The sequence below is a fragment of the Dromaius novaehollandiae genome, chromosome Z (assembly GCF_036370855.1).
Source record: "Dromaius novaehollandiae isolate bDroNov1 chromosome Z, bDroNov1.hap1, whole genome shotgun sequence".
In the NCBI taxonomy this organism is placed as follows: Eukaryota; Metazoa; Chordata; class Aves; order Casuariiformes; family Dromaiidae; genus Dromaius; species Dromaius novaehollandiae.
The window spans coordinates 50,035,942-50,056,469 of NC_088132.1; the positions used below are offsets into that span (position 1 = coordinate 50,035,942).

Sequence of the window (20,528 nt, forward strand, 5' to 3'; positions counted from 1 at the left end):
CCCGAGCGGCGCCGGGCCCCACGCAGCCCCACGGCCGAGGGAGGGAGGGCAGCAGCTCCCTCGGCTCCGCGGCCCGGTGAAAAAGAGAAAAGGGGGAATAAAAGAAAAAAAAAGATGGGGGTGGAGAACCCACCCAAGAAGTAGCAGGCAGGTTTGGGGTGTCTTTGGCTTGTTTTGGCTGTGGTTTTTCACGGTGCTGCGGAGCAGCGAGTGGAGGTTCACTGTGCAGATCCCACGGATAAATGTGTTTCTCTTAGAGGTTTGGAGACAAAAGGAGAGGAGGCCTAGTGGTGAGCTGGATATCTCTGTTAGTTGTCAGCGCAGGTCCGCGGGCGGGCAGGGAATGCTAATCAGCCCTCGGCGGCGGGTGCGGGCTGCCCGGCCCTGACACACGCACACACACGCACACGCACAGGCACACACACGCACACACAACCTCGGGGTCTCCGAGCCACACACACACACACACACACACACACACACACGTCTCACTTCTCGGCGAGCACAGGGATCGATAGTGACCTCACGGTTTGGCCAATGCTTTATTTATTTGGCCGAGCAATGATATTACCAGCCTTAAACGTTATATACAGCAAATGTCTTCCTAAATCAACACAATAGGATAGCTCACAGCTACCAGCCTGCCTCTCCTCCGAGGAGCCGGTCTCCCTTCCTTTCCTAGCCTTTCTCTTTTTCTTTCCTCTTTTTTTTTAACAACTGGAGATATTTTATACCCTGTAGTTTTGGATTCGATCCATTGCTTTAAGCTTGATGGAGGGTTCCGCAGACAAGGAGATGTATATACACTATTATACAGCCATCACTGAGATTACTAACAGTGAGTCTCTTGTCAGCCAGACGGTCCTGCTTTGAAACACTACTCACATTATCCTGATTTTTCAAAATCGGGGGTAAGGGAAGGGAGGGGAGATACAATTTCCCACTGTCCCCTTTGTTAATTGTTTTCTTTCCCCGCAATTATATTTGTAACCCGGTTGGGCCCGTTTCACGTTGTGTCTTTGTATTTCTAGTGGAAACCACGCGGGGTGGGAGAAAAGACCCTGACATCCCCCCGCTCTTCCTCGCCCTCGGTGTGGACGGGCCCCCGGCCCGCACCGCCCTGAGCGCCAGGGTGAGGCCCCCCCCGCGGCCGCCTCCCCCGCAGCAGCGCCGGGCACCGCCCCGCCCGCCCGAGTGGCAGGGCGGGGGCCGCCCTCCCCCCCACCAGGTCTATTTCATTTTATTGTATTTTATTTTTTCAGGTGGCTGCACCTTGCACCGGAGCAGCCACGGCAAAATGTCCAGCGCGATCTTAGACACACTTAAGAAAAGGAAAAAAAAATCCCAGTCATCACTGAGGCCTTCAGAAAAAGAGAAAGAGAGAGGGAGGGAGGGAGGGAGAGGGGGGCAGGAGCCGTAATAGGGGAGTCACCTTGGCCAGTGGTCGCCTTTGTGATCTTTGCAGTTTCCGCCTTATTCTCCAGCTATTTGGCGCTGAATGTCCTGTGCGATCAGAAGGGAGAAGGGGTAGGTGCTGAAATATTAAGGGAGTATTTAAGCCCAAAGCCTTCAATGAATGAAGAAGGGAAAAAAAAAAGTTGGAAAATGGATTCGCTGACAAGTAAGGATAATAAATGAGAGGCGCTTTCAGATAGATATCTCAGACGTGAAATTGCACCCAGCTGGTTGTGTAAGCAAACAAATAGTTTCATGTTAGGGACTCTCGACTTGTGGCTTGATGAATAGAACACGACAGAGGTAAATGGCTCTTTAACTCATTTAGGAATAAAACTCTGTGGCTTCCTAAGTAAAAGACCTGGTGACGCCATGGATCCTGAGCAAGCACTTTAACAAGAGTTTTATTAGTTTCCACTTGTATTCTCAGATCTCCCCTCTCGCTCTCCTCCTCCCTTCCTTCTCCCTCCTCCTTTTTATTTCTCTGTCTCTCCCTCTCTCTTTCTTTTTTTTGGCCCTCAAACCTTCTCGCGTAAGGACTCCCCCAGGCCACCTGGGCTGGGAAGCCCGGCCGGCTGCACGGCAGCAGGGCAGGGCTCGGCCGCACAGGGCTTGGTGGCAACCACGAGCGGGGGCTTGGAAATGCTTTTATTTATCGCCCTTACTGCGCCCCGGAATCACTGCAAAACACTCATCCTCGGCTGCTCTGACCCGCTGGGGATTAGAAAGGCGGGGGGTGGGGGGAATCTCACGTCAAAGTCACTGACTGTGAAGCCAATTAGAAAAGGAGCCTTTTAAAACAAATATATAGATACATTTTGTGGAGATCATGCCGTTTCTAAAATTAGCCCCAAGCCGGTGGAAAGAAACTGGGAAAGAAGTGGGAAGAGGGGGAGACCGAGCCTCATCTCTCCCAATAAAGCTCAAAGTAGACAGGATTAAGGATCGGGTCTGCTAAAAACGCTATTCCGGGACTCAAAAACTAACCCTTTGAGTAGTCAAAATGCTGCATGAAACCGGAGGAAGCACATGCACAGTCCGGGTAATAGCCGTGCCCGTGTCATTAGGGACATTGTTTCTCGGTGTCTGAGCCCTTCATCGCTGGTGGCGGAGCTGCGACACGCAGCCTAGCCGCGTCCGCCTGTCCGTCCGTGCGTCCGTCCCCTCCAGCAGGGCTGCTCTGCGAGACGGCTGCAGTGCAGGCTTGCTCGCCTGGCAGCTCCTCGGGGGCACCTTCCCCGAGATCCCCTTCTGATTTATAAGCGGAGCTTGTGTCTACATCCACAACAGTTTAAATCTACTTCAAAGGAGTTAAAGTTCTCAGACGCTCAGTGAGTGTTTTTGCTGAAAAGGGAACGTCTGACTTTCATATGTCACAGGTAATTTTTAAAAAAAGGCAGAGACTTTGTATTAAGCCCTTTCCATCTGCTAAAATATGTATTTCTCTTTGTGTTGGGAGCCAGACGGAGTTTCCTTCGCATGAAACAAAGTAGAATGTACTTTTCTTGTATTACTTTTGCTGTCACTTAAAATGACCCCAAGCCACAGGCATTCGATAAAACGCTTTCCGTATAAGACCCATTATTTACTTGGTAGTAGAAGAGGTGTTTTTTTTTTCTTTTTTTCTTTTTTTTGCATATAGGCGACCCCGCTTCATTATTAAGCTCGCCGCTTTTAGTGGTGTTAAGTGTGCAATGAAAAAGGTCACTTACGGTGGAGGTTGGGTTCGGTTTGCGTTTTTTCCCCTTTTAAATCCCGACTAATTTCGGGGGGCTCGAGAGAGGCCGGGGCTTCCCTCTGCCCTCCCGGCGCTGCGGCGGCTTTCCCCCCGCAGGGCGAGGCGGCCGAGCCCGCACCGCCGCGGCCGGGGTGGGGGGGACCCGGCCGGGACCTCCGCGGCCGCCCGCGCACAGGGCCTCCGCGCCTAGGCCGGCCGCCCGCGACCCCCTGCACCTACCATCCACGTACCGCACCGAGTGCCCGGAGCAGGCCTGGGGGGGCGGCGGGGGGGCGGGCCGGGCAGTGTGCAGCTCGGGGGGGCCTGGGCGCGGGTCGCTCGCCGGAGCGCAGCGGCGGCACCAGCCGCGTCGCTGCCCGGGCCGCGCAGCGGGCGCCGCCGTGGCCTTTTTCCTCGCCTTTCCCCCCCCCAGCCCCTTTTTCCTCCCCCTCGAAGTGCTGCCCGAGCGCTTAGCGAGCCCCCGGCGGGGCAGGCGCAGCAGTCCGCGGGCGCGGGCAGCGGCGCGGGGGCGCGGGGGCGGCGCGGCCGCGGAGCGCGGCGGCGGGCTGGCCGCGATAACAAGGCAGGAGAGATTTAACTGGAGTTGGTTTTAAAACAGTATATTGTAGGTAAGAACAAGTCAGCAGAAACTTACGCGGGGGACCTGGCCCCTCTCCACATTCACATTTTTAGCATAAAGTGTTTGGTGACAAGATCATACAATATTTTTAGCCACTGTATGGATGCCCGAGAGCTTGGAGCGTGGCAAAGGAGAACATCCACGAACACAACAGAGACTGGATATTTAACACTTCAGAACACAATACCGTCTTATAAGCAAAGTTTAATAAGGGATTGAAACACTTCGTTCTAGGCACATACATGAAAATAAGTGCATCTCGTACACCTCCTCTACACCTGCAAGTTTCTTGGCAATAGGTGGATTATTATTATTCATAAATATGAAAATTAATTGAAAAATACGTTTCTGACCTACGAAAAAGTTTATCTGTTTTCATCAGTGGGATAACACTGTAATGAATATATTTACATCTCATTGGAAGAAACCGAGAGCTTTTTTTCTTTTTTTTTCTATTTTCCTTTTTCCCCCCCTTCCCACCCCCCGCTTTTTTCTACCGCTAGTCCAGCTGGGTCCCCAGTCACCCGCCCCACCGACAGGCAACGCCGAGGAGCTGCCCGAGCACATCCCGGGGCTGGGCGCCTCGGTGCCCCCCCGGCAGCGCCGGGAGCCCGGGACCCCTCCGCCGGGGGTGGGGGGGGTGGGGGGGCGGCCGCTGCCAGCAGCAAAGCTGTCGCCTATGTAGCGTCCGTGTGAGCCGGGCGGGGAGGTGCTGATCTCCGTCCTTGTGTGCCCAGGTTTGAAGCCGCCAGCCCCCCCACTACAGCACCTATGAATACAGGCCGCGTCTCCCCACCGAAATGGCCTCTCCCCCCACAGAGGATCTGCTCGCGATGTTGATTATCCAGCTATAAGAGCCTACTGTATAGAGCTGCTCTCGCCTCGGATCTGCTGCGCCTAGAATATTAAAAACCCCAAGCGGGTTGGATTGAAGGATCTTGTTAATGCAAAAAAAAAAAAAAAAAAAAATCTGGAGAGTATGGAGGACAGCAAATTAAAAGAAAAACATTGCCAATGACTCCACAAATTGAAAAGCCTGCCTCATCCGGGTTTGTTTGGAGGGCGCAGGAGGTGTCTGCGTGTGGGGGGGAATGTTATTTTTAAAGATCCAGCTTTATTAATACGTTAAGAAAGAGCTCCCTTGGTAGTATGTGTTCTTACAGCTCCGTCTCAGATCCTATAAAACATTAATGCACTGAAAGCTGTTACAGAGATCTGCACCACCAGCTAGAAGCATTGTGAAGCCTTTACCTTCAAAGGAGCTCCATTACAGAAACGATTTTTAATTTTCTTTACAAAAAAAAAAAAAAAAAAAAAAAACAAAAAAACCAAACCCCAACGATACAGGGCTTTTGGCACACATCTCCGGTTCCTGCTGTAGGTACAGTGCTTCACATGGGGTGTGCGCACACGCAGTCACTGTCCGTGTGGTGTGCACGGCCGCAGTGCGCACCCACACGCGCAGCCCAGCGCGCACGGACCGCGCTCGCTCCCCCGCGACGAGCAACCCCCCGGGCAGGTTTCGGTGTTACCGGGCTGGGAACACTGCTCGCACGCAGCGGTGGCCGGAGCGAGGGACAAGGGCGGTCTGTCAGCCCACAGCCCACGCAACACACAGGCACACGGCTCAGAGCACCCGCTCCCGGTCCTCGACTCCCTGGGGAAAGAAACCGCCCCCCCGACCACCAAGCCCGTAGCAAGCGAGCAACCGGAGCCGTGACCGCGGCACGCCGTGCGCTGGGCACCTCCGCACGGCCAGGGCAGCGCACAGCGACTGCAGTCCGTGCCATGAACGCTACAGGGAAACAGCCGGGTGTGAACTCAGCAGAAACTCCGGCTGACGGGAAAAGGTGGCTCCAAACGTGCAGGCCAGGGCGACACGCACGTAAACCGTGGCGAAACGTCTACAGCACAGCCCAGGCGGGGTGAGTTCACCTACGGCACTGCGCTGCCTCTGTCTCCAGTCGTCTCTTCCTAGGCCTCGACAACTCAGCCCTGAACTCCCACAGTCAAGTCAGTTTTGGAACATCACGTGGTTTATACAACTTTGTTTCCCCTAACAAGCATTTTTAAGTTCTCCCTTCCAACGCCAGTATAGTAGTTAAAGATCGAGGGAGTACATTTTTGGGTTTTTTTTTCGGTGAACTGTTGGCATGTTTCAAGCAACAAGACTCATGGGTTGTGGGGTGATAAGTTGATTTTTTTTGCTAAATTCTTTTATTTTTGTTTAAATTCTCACTTCAATTTTAATTCTTGAAGAACAGCTTCGACAACATATATCGCACTCATTATAAGAAGCAAAGGGTTATATCAAAAATTATTAGTATAGAATCACAGAAAACCTGGTTTGGAACCAGAAAAAAATACAAAACAGATATAGATACATAGACACAGGACAATTTTTTATAATTATTTGGAAAATGTTATTTTCCCCTAATTCTTGTTTCTTTTTTTCCTTTATGCGCATACGATGTTTTAAGTTTTACAAAAAATGAAAATAAAGACTAATATCTTACAAAATGAGTAACAATGTTCGTGGTAAGTGTTTGCGTGTGGGGTTTCTTGTTTGTTTGTTTGTTCTGCTTTCTACACAAGGTTCAGTTCGGCTCCAGCGCTTTTGTTTGTCTGATTGTTTCTGTACAGAATATATCCACATCAGTCCTCAATAAATCCTGGAAGATCCATTATTCTCCTTCTGGTTTTATTAAAATCCCCTCGGTCCTCTTTTTTTTTTTTTTTTTTTTTTTTGCTTTTTGTCTTTTTTTTTGTTGTTGTTGTTCCTCCTCTCCAAAAACCTCCACAGACACCAGGTCCTTTCTCTGCCTCCCAAACACGGCCACGCGCGTGATCCCCCTCGGGGATCGGGTCTTTGGTGGCCCGCCCGCGTCCCGGGCCCCCCCTGCACCCCAACTGCCCCTCGGTGCGTGCGCTCCCGCCTGTGCCGCTCCGCAGTGTCCGTACCGGGGGTGCGGGCCGGGCTCTAGGAACACTGGATGGACATGTAAGGCCAGTTGAAGCTGCTCCCAGACAGTAACATGTCTCGGATGAGGGTTTCAATGGGGGTTTTACCTACCAAGCGGACGAAGAAGAGCTGCTCGATGACGGAGGAGGAGACGGTGCGCAGCGAGGGCAGCCGCAGCAGCAGCTTGCCGAAGCGGCTGGGCTGGTTGGGGTACTGGCTCCGCACGTACTCCTCCAGGGCGCACTGCGACTTCTCCTGCAGGCTCTCGATGTGCGCCGCGTCCGACAGGCCGCAGGCGTCTGCGCGGGCCACGCACACGCGGCAGCGCGGCGGCAAGGCAGGGCAGGGCAGGGCGCGGCGCGGCGGCGGGGAGGCAAGGGGCAAGCGGTTAGTGCGGCGCCCCGCCGCGCCCGCGCCCGCGCCCGCGCCCGCGCCCGCGCCCGTGGGGGATGCGCGCCCGCGGGGGATGCGCGCCCGCGCGCCCGCGCCGCCCCGCGCCGCCCCGCGCCCCCGCCGCCGCCGCCGCCCGCCGGCGGGCGCGGGAAGCAACCACAAGAAAAAGGCCGGGGGCGGGGAGGGGTCAGGCAATGAGGGAGGCAAGGTGCGCGCACGCGGCGAGCGTGGTGGCATGGCTGCAGAGGCCCGCGCCGCGCAGCGCCCGCGGCCCCCCGCCGAGCCCCCGCGGAGGCGGGTGCGCCCGTCCCCGCCTGGGGCCGCGGCCGCGCACCGCTCCCAGCCCCGCAGGCCGCGGAGCAGCCCGGCGCAGCGCGCCCGCATCGCCGGCCGCGCCAGGCAGCTGCAGCTCCCCGACACAAAGCTGCGAGCGGCGGCCGCGGGGGAGCGCGGCCTCGGCGCGGCCAGAGGCGCAGCCCGCGCGTACCGGCGCGTTTCCCCTGCGGAGCTGCGGCTACGGCCCGCGCACCTTGCGGAACGGCACCAGCTAGGCAAAGGCACACCGACCTGAGAGCAGAGCCTGGAGCCCTGCAAACCTCTACGTTTACATATTTGCACGCCTGTGCGTGTATGTGTGCAGAGGCATATACACACATATACAGAGAGAGATGCTTCTGCATGTCTGTACGCACACCCCCCCCCTATCTCTGCGTGGGCATAACCCCAAACAGAGGATAATTGTGCAGCGGCTGCTCAGCAAGAGACTCACGCAGCAAATGAACCCACAGCCACAGAAACGTGGCGGGTTTGCCTCCATAGTTCACCTATCCACATTGTTTCGCGGATTAATAATAAATATTTAAAAAAGCATAAGGATCACAGGGAGGCAGTCAGCCGGCAGTGCGGTTTAATATAGATCAAAGCCAGACTTTGCTAATATATAGATCTGTATATGAATTAATGCATGTTAATGGCCCCAAAAGGACATTACAAAATTGTGAATGTAGAATTACGACCCTGGAAAGACACAACAAATTATTCAAAGCAAAAATCTGTAGCATCTGCATTTTTGAAGTTTATGTCTTTCTATATCAAGAACCGGCTTTACAAAGATTTCTGAACACCTTCATCTACAATACTATGGCCTCGAGCAAAAATACAAATAAAACAAGCCATAATTCAAGAACTTCTGAAGAAAGGAACCTTTGACCTGAGCTGTGGACTTGGCATCCCTCAGATATACAATTTTCTGAGCCAGGCTGTTCTGCTAATCCATACTGTACCTTTAATGCAACGATATTTTGCAACATCTAAAGCACCAGGTTGCAACATATATATGTATCAAAAGCACAGGCCTGCTCTTGTTTCCAACATATACCAGAACCACAGGCCTGTTCATATGTTGATTGCCACAAATCACACTCCATATTTACATATATCTTGCTATTTTACATGCATTATCTGCCCATTATGCATTAGGATCCTATTCAACTTCCAAACAATGCAATATGAAAGGGTTTTACTGACACCCTAGCAGGGCTTTTTTTTCTTTATGCCCCATATGTCATACCCTTAAGGTTAGTAAAATATTTATCAGATGTTTACGATAGGTGCACCTATACTGCAGGTCACTGGACAGTGTAGATGAGTGAGTTACTTGCTAGGAAGGTGACAGCAAGGGAGAGAAAAATGCGTCTTGGGTTTTGTGTTACATTTCCAAACGCTTAGGATTTTCTCACGCCGATAATATCTATTGAGCTTTAATTATTTTAAATGGTCTGGCATATGCGTTTATTTGGATTTTTTTCGCATCCTTAAAGCTGGTGTGGGGGGTGGTGGTAGCTTAATTCTCCATTTAAAACGGGATTAAAAATAATAATTAAAGGATGCAAAGCTCAAGTAGATTATTCATTCCAGAGAGGTGGGATCCATGGAAGTGATCCATGGAAAAAATAATGCAATACGTGTTTACCAAAGGTGAATTATTACCCCATCTAAGAAAGCGGGGCAATGTGAAAATTCTGTGCGCCTCACTTTTTTATGTGGCAGTGTGTCAATAAGGGAAAGCTCTATATTTCTTCCTGCAGTCTATGGAAAAGAAATTATGTAAATAAATAACCATTACTGTTCAGCACACTCCAGCCTTCCCCTTTGTAGTAGTGGGAATGTATTTCATGTTACGCGTTCAGAAGAGTTTAGTGTTCAGAAAATATAGGTGTAATCAGCTGGCATCTAACTAGAAATCAAAGTTCTTATTGCGCTGCAAATAGATTTATTGGATTTATGTTATCTAGCCTGGTCCTTTCCTGGAAACATTTATTTATTACAAGAAAGAGGTAAGTGTATGAACTAATAACGTTTAAAAAAAAGAGAGAAGAAGAAGAAGCAAGAAAGCAGCAGGTTTTGGGTCATGACCCAGTCTTTGGATGGCTTCCAGAATTTTCCGGATTAAATATACTATCCGGAGCCCAAATGTAAAAACCACAACAGGAGAAACCCATGCCAGCTTTAAATACTTAGTCCTCAGCGAAGGACTTAGGACAATATGCCTAAAAATGTCTTTTCCATCAGTCAAAGTTTGTTTAAAAGTTGGATGACTTTGAGAAAGGCTTCCCATGAATTCCCCTCTGGCTAAGCAATCAAAACAAGTTTAGTCAGAAGTGGAAATGTGTGGATGGGGGTAAGGGGAAGGGGGAGATTACTCCTGACAGCTGTATTTCCATTTTCTGAGATGCCCCACGCGATCCTGCTCCAAAATAATATTATTGTTCCCTTTCCCAGCTCCATCCAGGCTCTGCGCGGTTGTGGGACGCGGCTTCTCCCCTACTAAACATTTAATTATTACGTTTGCTTTTAATACATGGAAATGAAATGCTTTTCTAAAGCCACTAGCTACATTTCTGGCCGAGGTCGATCGTGTGAGGGAGGTAAAAGAAGAAGAAAAGAAGAGAAAGTGTGTGTGTGTGGGGGGAATCCCCCCAAAGTGTCCTCATCTGGGGCAACCGCCTTCCTGGGACCTTTTGCGGAGAGAAGCGCTCAGACCCAGTCCAGCCTCTCGCTATTTAGGCATAATCTCCTGAAGCTGGGTCTGAAAACAGGAGGGTTCTCCCAGATTGGCCCTATTTATTGATGAACATCCTGAAATGAATGGGAATGGAAAGTATGCAAGGCTGCAGGCAGGCTCTGGAGTTAAATCAGCCTGATAAATGCTGCCAGGTCTCTTTGTCACTTTTGAAAAACATGTTTCCATCAAGAAGACTTATTAAGATAAAATGCATTAAAATGTCGAGCTGGCTATTCAGTAAATCTTCCATTTGTTTTAAGATCTGCACTTTATCCTCTGCAAAGAAATATTCCCTCCAACACTAAGACTGCATTTGCACTGGAAGTAAAAGGGGGCAGTCACAGTACATGTCTTCGACCACCCTGCATACAAATTAGATACTCCTGTCTAAATAAATTATCTGATGTTCAAATCGATATTAATACTACATTTGCTACATTACAATATTGTGCAAATTTAAGAGTCATTTTAATACAATGTAAATACTATTTTTCATGCATGAAAGGCAACAAATATTGATGGATTATAAACTGCTTACTGTTAAACAAGGCCTTTGAACGATTTGCCATCTTTGTTCAGGAATGCTTTTAATTTTGCCTCGGCCTAGTTTTAAGTCAGATTTATTGGAACTATTTATTTATTAGCAGCTCGGAAGGTCAGTTTAATAACAAAAAAGAGAAGGAACCGAAACACGACAGAGAAAGGGGAGGAAAGAGAAAAAAAGAAAAACAAACCAGCCCCAAAAGTGGCAATTAGCCCCATCGCGGCGATAATTAGAATAATAATTAAAAAGTGACATTGCGAGGCTTCTTATCTCGCCTTGTTTCTATTTCCTACGTTTCCTCCATATCATTCGTCTTTGATGTTTATAAATTTCTCTCGCGCAGGTTATAATAATAAAAGATGCATTATATTCTTATAGGCTACAACCAGAGCACTTCAAAGGCGATGTTAATGCACTTTCCTGCTAGTTAATTTGAACCATCTATCATAAGAAAAATTGTTAACATGCATGCACGCATGTTTCCACCGCCTCCACTTAATTTGCTGTTTTTTTAGGCAATCTGTTAAAATTCCAATATTTGTGCGGTTTCGCGCGGCGGAAAGATTTATCTCCGGGCTGGGACGGGCCCCCTCCGACTTCCTGCTCCTGTTACGTTGTTGGGTATTTTCCCGAGCTCGAGCGCGTTTCCGAGGAGCCCCCGGCGCCCGGCGCCCGCGCCCCCATCGCCCCCCGCTCGGGGCGCCCAGGGGGCCGCGGCGTTTCGGAGCCGCGTGCGCGGTGCCCCCTCTCCGCGGCCGAGCCGAGCCGAGCCGAGCCGAGCCGCCGGCTCCCCCCCGCGCCCGCGCCCGCGCCCGCGCCCGCGCCCGCGCCCGCGCCCGCGCCCGCGCCCGCCGCGGGAGCCCCCGGCCCTGCGCGCCGCCGGGCCGGGCCGAGCCGGGCCGAGCCGAGCCGAGCCGAGCCGAGCCGGGCCGAGCCGGGCCGGGCCGGGCCGGGCCGGGGGCGCCGCCCGCCGCCCGCGCTCACCTGAGGTGAAGAGCACGATGGCCTTGAGGCAGCTGTACTCGGCCGAGTCGACGTGCAGCGCCTTGAGCTTCTCCACCTGCTCCTGGAAGATGCGGATGTGGTCCATGAAGGCCACCACGCGGTCGGCGGACATGGGCGAGGCGTGGAGGCCGGCGGCGGCCAGCAGCGGGGCCACGTGCAGCGGCATGGAGCACTGCGCGGCGTTGAGCACGAAGAGCTCGCTCCAGGTGAGCCGCAGCAGGGCCACCTGGTCGGTGATCTGCAGGTCGGGGAAGAAGGGGATGTTGCGGGCCCACTCGACGGCGCTGAAGAGCAGGCGGGCGGCCAGCTCGCAGATGTTCTCGATGCCCATGATGTTGTTGGGCTGCATGCACTGGCTGCCGTAGCGGGAGGTGGGGTAGGGCTCGGCGCGCAGCAGCAGCGAGATGTATCCCGAGAGATAGCAGTGCCCGTTGAGGGGGTCCCCGTTGGTCAGCGCGTACTGGCCCGGGTTCGGCTGGGTGGGCGGCATCCTTCCTCGCTGAACCGCTGACGGAAAGAAGGAGAGAAGCAGAGGAAATGTGCATCCGGGAGGCCGGCAGGCATCGCCCGGCCGCGCCGCCAGCCCGCCGCGCCGCGCAGCGCCGCGGCCCCCCGCGCCCGCCGGCCGCGGCCGCGGAGCCGGCGCCGACCCGCACCGCCCCGGCGCGGGCAGCCCCAGGCAGCGGCAGCCAAGCGCCCCCCGCCCCCCGCCACGGGCAGGCTTAGCAAAATAAACACAGATTAAAAAGCGGAGGGGAACGGGGCGGGGGGGGGGGGAATAAAGGAAAAAAAGCCAAGGCAAACAAGACAAATCCGCCCCCGGCCCCCTCCCCGCCCGCAACAAAAGGCAACCCCGCACGTAAAAATAAAATCAAAGAAATCCTCCGGGTGGTAGGAAAGTGGGGTTAAAAATCACAGCCAGCTGTTATAAACATAGCCAAGCTCTGTTGTGCATCCCAGCCGACTGCCCTGGTAGCACTGAGATTTACAAGTCAACTGCTGAGATGCTTTTTTTTTTCCTTTTTAAATCATAAAAATAAATGCGGCCACATTCTTCAAAAATATCACATCGTTACCCTTAAAACTGGAACAGGTCACAGCCCCCCAGCTCCCCACCGCTAACTTTATTACACAGAGCAAGCTTTCCGTACAGGACCCCCCTCCCCCGCCCGGCAAAGTTCTCCCTGCTAAAAGGAAGAGAAAGATTAAATATTATCAAGGGAAGGGGGAAAATAAAACAAAAAGCTCCGAACTTACAATAGCCAAACATTCGTGGAAAAAAAAAGGGACGGTGTAATTAATATCTTTGGTGCGCTGTCGCCACTGCAAAAGCCTGCAGTCAGCGTTGCACAGTGAATGCACAAGCTTGCAACTGCAAAAACACTGGATTCATTAACCATCTCCACACAGAGCGTAAGCATGCCTCGAGTCCCGAAAGCTGACCAAAGTTTTTTTTAGCGTGTGTGTGTGTGTGTGTGTGTGTGTGTGTGTGTGTGTGTGTGTGAGTGTGTGTTTCACTTCATCAGTGCCAGCGTTTTAAACCGCATGCCTTGTAAACAAAGGTAACTTAAGGAGAAGATACGGCTGCTCAGGCTTATTTCTATGCACACATGCACACGCACACACGCACACACATGCACACGCATGCACACGCACCCGCACACGGATAATTCATCTTTGCAGCATGCCACATTTTCCCAACTTTCCCTTTTCTTCCAGGTCAGCAGAGCACGGACGTTGCCCCCCGAGCCCTCCGCGTCTGCCGGGCCGGACCTTGCTCCGCCTGCCCTCCAGCCCACCTCTCCCTCTCCGATCTGCTTTTAAACTTGGCAGTTATTTTTCAATTAGCTGCAAGCACAATCCTAAGTTTGTTTTTTTTCCCAGACGCCTACCAACAGCCCCTGGAGCTACCAATGAAGTCGTCATATTTGCGAGCTCTTTCAGATCTGGAGCAGCTCCATCCCTTTTCTTGTGGCATATAAAATATAATTTTAAAACCAATTAAGGCAGTAGTAATCCCCACTCCGCAAAACTGACTGTTTCGCTGATGTGACTCTAAGACATCTTTAACGATAGTCACCGGATAAACTTTAACTGTAAACCGAGAAATATATTTCGAGGAGAAAAGAGGGCAGGAAATCTTCCTACGCGAAAATGAGCCTTAATGCAAGGAAAACCACAGCAACTCTCGTAAAGGAGAAGAAAAAGAAATAAATAACGGAGCACTTGGAAATGGTGAGGAGCCCACTGCCAGATGCGGACTATGAATTCTGCTAAAATGAGAAGGATCGGTAAATAGGTTATAAATCGCAATTTGTATGCAGGCTTTAAGGAGAGGGTGGAGTTTGATGAAGAAATAAAATGAGCAGCGTGCTGAAAAAATGACAGAAGTACAGAAACCCGGTTCAGTCACAAACTTTCCTTTGAACGCGTGGAGTGAAAACAAGGCCACATCTCGCACAGAAGCACACGCCGGGGCACGGGAGGCACGGGGAAGCGCAGGGACAGCAGCACATTTCCCCCTCTCTCTTTTTCCCCCCTTTTCTTTCCTACTTACACGTCTTTCATCTTTCTTTCAGGAAAGATGAGGCCGGGAATGGATCTACCGAGAAGCGTTGCGGGTTTTAAAAGAAATGATGGGGCGGGAGGGGGGGAAGGAAGCTGAATGGAGGCACATCTCGTACAGAGGGATGCATCTCCCCCCACCTCCCCCCCAGTCTCATGCCAACAATAGACAAAACCACATCCACACGCACACAGAGGCGCGCACACACACACACACACACGCGGAGATAGCGGCTAAATGATAAATATTTACCGAGCGATCATAATAATAAATTCTCGGCACAATGAGCAGGGAAGGGACGAGTGTGGCGGTGCTGGGGAAGGGGGTGGGGAGGAGCAGGAGGAGGGCAGGAGGCACAAACCAAAAAGCAAAAGAAAACACCACCAACCACCATCAACAATAACAACAAAACCTGGTGCAAAGCTGCCAGATGGAGTGCAGACACAGGGAGAGATTGACATGTGCATGTAAATATAGCGAGACCTAGATCGCCACGGAGAGCTGTAAATATATATATATATGTGTGTGTGTGTGTGTGTGTGTGTGTGTGTGTGTATATGCGCGTGTGTGTACGCATGTACACACACACTCTCTCACACACTCGCACACACGTATATGGAGGCACAGGAGAGCGATAGCGTAGTAGGGAAGAAATATTCACCTTCCCGCCTCATGCCCACTTTGAGGCACTTCTTGAGGCGGCAGTACTGGCACTGGTTGCGGTGGTGCTGGTCGATGGGACAGTTCCTGTTGGCACGGCATGTGTACGTTAAGTTCCTGCGGACGCTCCTCTTGAAGAAACTTTTGCAGCCCTCGCAGGTGAACTGGCCGTAGTGCTTGCCGCTGGACTTGTCCCCGCACACCACGCACTCGATGTGCTGCTGGCTCTGGCCCGAGCCCTGCTGCCCCGGGCCCTTGTCGCCGGCCGCGCCCGGCGTGGAGGGCGGCCCCGGCTGGCTGGGGGTCTGCGGCGTGTGCGGCGCCGCCGAGCCGCCCTGCTGCTGCGGCGGCTGCTCCCGGGCCGGCTGCGCGGCGGCGTTGGGGCCGCTCGGGGTGCCGCCGGCCACGTCGTCCTGCGGATCGCGCCAGCTGCTAACTACCATTGCCATATCTCGGGCCCGCGGAAGTGCCGGGGAGCGGCGCGTCTCGCTGCGGGCCGCCGCGCGCAGGGGCGGGGGGCGCGCGGGGGGCGGGCGGCCGGGCGCCGCGGCCGCGCGCGGAGCGAGGGCACCGAGCCTGCCGCCTGCCGCCGCCCGCGCGCCGCCGCCCGCCGCCGCCGCCGCGGCCGTGCCCGGGCTTTGCCGGGGTTTCCGCGGCCCCCCGCTCGCGCTCGCTGCCTCGCCGGCGCCGGCGGGGCGGGGGCGGGGGCGACGGAGGGCTGCCTTCCGCGCTCCCCGCTCCCGGCAAGCGCCCGGCTCGCCGCTGGCCGCCGCTCGCTCCGGCGCTGGCCCGCTCGGCGGCTCCTCTCCCGCCCCCCCCCGCCACCGCTTCAAGTTGCAAAATCAGAAACGGCAGATAGGGCTGTCGGGAGAGGCATCCAGGAGAGCAGCGCGCCGGGCACACGGGCGGCTCACGGCGCGGCGCGCACACCCGCCCGCACACCCGCACACACACACACACACCCGCGCACACGCACACACCCGCGCACACGCACACACACACACACACACACAGAGCAGCGCCCGCACAGCCGCGCACACACCCGCACCCGCACCCGCACACGCGGTCCGGGCGCTAGCAGCGCGGAGCCCGTGCAGACATAGAGGAAGCCGGAGCGCGGAGGAGGAGGAGGAGGAGGAGGAGGAGGAGGCGCGGGAGGAGGAAGAGGAGGAGGTCGCGGCCGCCGCTCGCCGCTCGCCGCCGCCGGGGCCCGGCCGCCGCCGCCGCCGCCGCCGCGGAGGCTCCCGCCGCCGCCGCTGCAGCCGCCGCCGCCGCCGCCGCCGCGGGCTCCGGGGGCGCCGGGCGGGCGCTGGGGGCACGGAGAGGAGCCGGCCGCCGGCGCTCAGGGCATGGAGGTGTCCGGGGGCCAGGTCCGGGGCAGGGCGCCGTCAGCCATGCAGGGCGGCCGTGCCGGGGAGCGCGGTGGAGGCGGGCTGGGAGCTGAGGCAGTTTGATTTCGTGCCGGTGGCGGTGGTGGCGGAGGAGGCTCCGGTCGCGTCTCTTTCTCTCGCGCTCTCGCTCGCTCGCGCTCTGTCTCTCTTTTTTTTGAGGAAAAAAATACAAAAAAAATCGGATGTGACTAAATTCGCAGAGGAGACGAATTCACGGCGAAGTGTAAAAATAGAGAACGGGAATAATAATGACACACGCAGGAAAAAGAGAGATCCAAAGTAGGTCGAATAAATAAATCCTCTTCTTTTCCTCTTCCTTGCCCCTTCCGTCTTCTTCTGTGAGAGCACACGGCGCCGGTTGCAAAAGAATCGGTGGAAATCGCCCCCAAAAAGGTTCTCTTTTTTGTTTGTTTGCCTAAAAAAAGTATTTCGGGTAAAAACTCATCAGCCAGAAGCAAAACCCTCCCCCAAAATAAAAAAATAGACAAGAATAGTCAAAATAATAACGGTATTAAGATGTGAACGCGTTCTCTCTCTCTCTCTCCGGGCTTTTTTCCCCCTGTCTCTCTCTCTCTTTCTGCTTTTTTCCCCTGTTCCTTTCTTTCCTTTTTTTTTTTAGTTTCACCTCTCTCTTCTTCTCTTCTCCTGCAGAAATGAAGCGAAAGACACAAGGAGGAAGGGTGGAAAAAAGAAGAAAAGGAAGGAGAAGAGGGAGAGGAAGGGGAAAAAAACAACTAATAGAATATGCAAGAAAGGGGAGAGAGAGAGAGAGAGGGGGAGAGAGAGAGAGGGAGAGAGAGAGAGAGAGAGAGAGAGGGAGAGACCCAAAAAATGAATGCGTTTAAACGGGAAGCCTAGCAGAGCAATGTTTCCGAAAGGGGGATCTGCGCGAATGTCTGTATATAGTGAACTTTGACACTACTATTGAAACTGACACGTTTCTATGGAGATCGCTGCCTTATATGGAGCTCGTGTCAAGGAGCCAAGAGAAGGGCTGCTGGCAACTGATAATCAAAGGCGACTGACTGGTCAGAGCCCTGAATTGGGGGGAGAGAAAATGGGAGGCTAAGGTTAGCCAAGCCTCCTTCACTCCATTGGTTACCCCCCCCCCCCAGGTCTTTTTTTTTTCCTCCTTTTTTTTTTTTTTTTATTCGCTGCTACCTACTGACTGGGATGGGGAAGGGAGGGGAGGAGAGAGGGGGGAGTGAGGGAGGGAGGGGGAGCGGGAGAGGGAGGAGGGAGGGAGAGGGGATTCTTCTGACAAGCACAATTTACATTGAGATCGCCCTGCGCTGCTATTTACTTTGAGACCTGATTAGTATGGGTCGGCGATGGTCTCCCTCGCTGCCGCTCGCTCTCACACACCCCGGCACACACATCAAAAGCGGAGGATGCATTGCGATAGGCGGAAAGGGGAATTAAAAGGGAGCGATTTGGGCTCACCGTGAAAAGTTTTTCATATTTTAAAATGGGATTTCTGTGTCTGTTTTCAATTGCAAAAGCCAGGCGAGGGATTTTAATGATGGAGAAGGAAATATGCTTCATACAATAAGGAGTGTGTGTGTGCGTGTGTGTGTGTGTACACACTCACTTACATATTTACATCTGCATATACTCCCGCTCCACTTTGGGCTATTTTTGTTGTCGCTCCTTCGCGCTCTCATTCCTCACCTAATATGTCCACCCTCCTCTCATCACGCTGCCCATCGCCCCGTGGGGCTCACGGTGCCGTGAAGCGGGATCAGGAATCAGCACCCTTCTTTCCTCGGGGAGAGCATTTTGGGGGGAGGGGGTAAGGATGGGGGAGGGCCTGGACCAGACCCCGCGCGGGTCCCTGCGCCCTCCGCGCACCCTCCTGCGGAGCGCGGCACGCCGCCGCGGGGCCCCGCGGCCAGCAATAAACCCCGAAAAGTAAGTTGTGGCCGCGCCGCCCGCGCCGAGCGATGCGGGCGGAGCGCGGGCCGCGGCGGCGGCGGGGCCGCGCCCGCGGAGGGCGGCGCGGCGGGGGCGGGCGCGGGGGGCGGGCGGGCGCGGCGCCCCCTCCGCCGCGCCGCGCCGCGCCGCGCTGAGCGCCCGCTCCGCTCCGCTCCGCTCCGCTCCGCTCCGCCCGGCGCGGCCCCGGCGCGGCCCCGGCGCGGCCCGGGCGCGGCGGCGGCGGCGGCGGCGGCGGTGGCGGTGGCGGTGGCGGTGGCGGTGGCGGCGCGGAGCGGGGCGGAATCGCTGGATCCGGCTGCCATCTAGCGGACAGGCCGCCCGCCGAGCGCTGCGCCGCCGCCGGCTCCGCGCCCCCCTCCGCCGCGCACAAAGCCGCTGCCTCTTCTGAAGCAGTAGGAAGCCACGAAATCTTTTTATGGCTTTTTATCCCCCCCCTTTTCCTTTCTTCTTCTTCTTTTTGTTTTTTTAAAGCAACTGCACTGGGGAAAAGAACCCCCTTCTTTCTAACTGTGTACCTCTCCTAGCCTCCTTTCTCACGAGCCGCCCTTCCCTGAAGCCTCCCCCTTCTGCGAGAGGTTTAAAATTTGCCTTAGGTCGGGATCCTGTCTGTGACAAAGAAGAAACAAACCCTAAAAAAAAAAAAAAAGGCGAGAGAGAGAGAGAGGGAGAGAGAGGGAGAGGGACTACCCTCTTCTTAGCTCCCATAAAAGTTTATAATCAGATTGGAAGCCGGGGGAAAAAACTGCAGGGGGAAAGGGGATGAAATATATGACAGAAGTTTTATTGTTATTATTTTTGTAAAGAGATGTTGCTTTCATTAAAAAAAAAGAAAGCCTCAACTTTGATGTATCACGATCACAATTTTATTTTTGTGTCAGCGCTGAAACCTGAGGCTGAGAGGCGCCTGGAGAGGAGAATCCTTCATCATTTCTGAGCCCAGAATAAACGCTCGATTTTGTCCTGAAATAATGAAGAGATTTTCAATGAGTCCCTTGGCCAAGCCGTCTCTATTGTACATTGCATTGATAAAAAGGATGTTATTGACTATGCAACAGTAGGCTCCTTTCCTCCCTCTCCTTCTTTCCAAATAAACTCTCGGTCCTGTCTCTTGGTCAGTGAAAAGGTGAAACGAATAAGATTAAATCAGACAAAAAAGCGAGCTCCGTATGTATATCATCCAGATTTTACTCCCCAGACTGTGAAGAGACAGGGAGTAAAAGAGGCAGAGCAAGACACACAGAGAGAGGGAGAGGGAGACGCAGAGAGAGAGAGAGAGACAGACAGAGGCACAGACAGGAGACAGCCTGGGAGAAGCTGGACGGACCGAGCCGCCGCCGAGGTCTCCGCGCAGCGCGCACGGCCGCCGCTGGGCCGGCCCGGCCGAGCCCACCCCAGGCAAGTACCGCGCTCCGCCGGGCCGGGGCCGGGGCCGGGCCGGGCCGGGGCCGGGGAGGGCGGCGCGGCGCTGCTCCCGCGGGGCTGCGCGGGGCGGTGCGCGGGGCTGCGCGGCGGCCCGCCTGGCCGCGGCAGCTCTCCCCCTTGGCGGCTGCGGGCTGCTCCCCGGGTGCCGGCGCGGGCCCGGGGTCCCGGGGTCGGTGCGGCGGGGGCGGGCGGCGGCTGGCGGGGCGATAGCGGGCGGGATAGGTGCAGCCCGCAGCTTTCAGCATGTTGTCCTGGGACATGACATCCCCCCCCGCCCCCGGGCACAGAGACGTGCGCGGTATTCCCCCCGCTCGGACAGCGCAGTGTTTATCGGAGCTGGCCGGCGCCGATATTGCAGGCACAAGCACCTACTCCGCGTAAATACCGAGCACGACTTACACTGCTAGTAACGGCGGCCGGCTGCCCGGTAAGGAAGTGTGAGCATACTAATGCTCTTGTCTTTCACCTGCTCTGTTTGTTATTTGATCACCTAATGAAAAGATCGATGGCAGCCTGTTTATCTGGGCGATAGTGTCAACAGATTAAAGGGGCAGCAATCAGATTCCTCTGAGCTGGACTGAGGCAGGAGGAAGCCCAGACCCACTCGCATTGCTCTGGTCTAGAAGGGTGTGTGTTGGGGGGAGGTGTTTTCTCCCCTCTCCTTGCTGTAAATGGTGCTGATTTTCATTTGCTGCTTGTAGAAAGCAACTATTAAATATGCATTTAAAAAAGCCGAGGCTTCAAGGACTGGTAAAGTTTGCGGGATTCCCGAGG

The 20,528-nt window shown here is 54.4% G+C and overlaps 1 protein-coding gene across 2 annotated transcripts; it reads right to left on the minus strand.

Moving 5' to 3' along the window:
• Positions 1 to 3,998: 3,998 nt before the first annotated feature.
• On the minus strand, positions 3,999 to 15,527 carry LOC112991959 (nuclear receptor subfamily 2 group F member 1-A). Of its 2 annotated transcripts, XM_064502860.1 has the most exons (4): positions 15,008 to 15,527; positions 11,760 to 12,287; positions 6,886 to 7,073; positions 3,999 to 6,801 (listed from the first exon to the last, which is right to left on the minus strand). In XM_064502860.1, exons 1-4 carry the CDS (start codon positions 15,453 to 15,455, stop codon positions 6,793 to 6,795), a joined length of 1,173 nt encoding a protein of 390 aa, XP_064358930.1. In that variant the 5' UTR covers positions 15,456 to 15,527; the 3' UTR covers positions 3,999 to 6,792. The 2 variants fall into 2 exon arrangements, with proteins under 2 accessions (XP_064358930.1, XP_064358929.1); XM_064502859.1 differs by having other exon boundaries at positions 3,999 to 7,073; positions 15,008 to 15,526.
• Between the last annotated feature and the right edge of the window lie 5,001 nt (positions 15,528 to 20,528).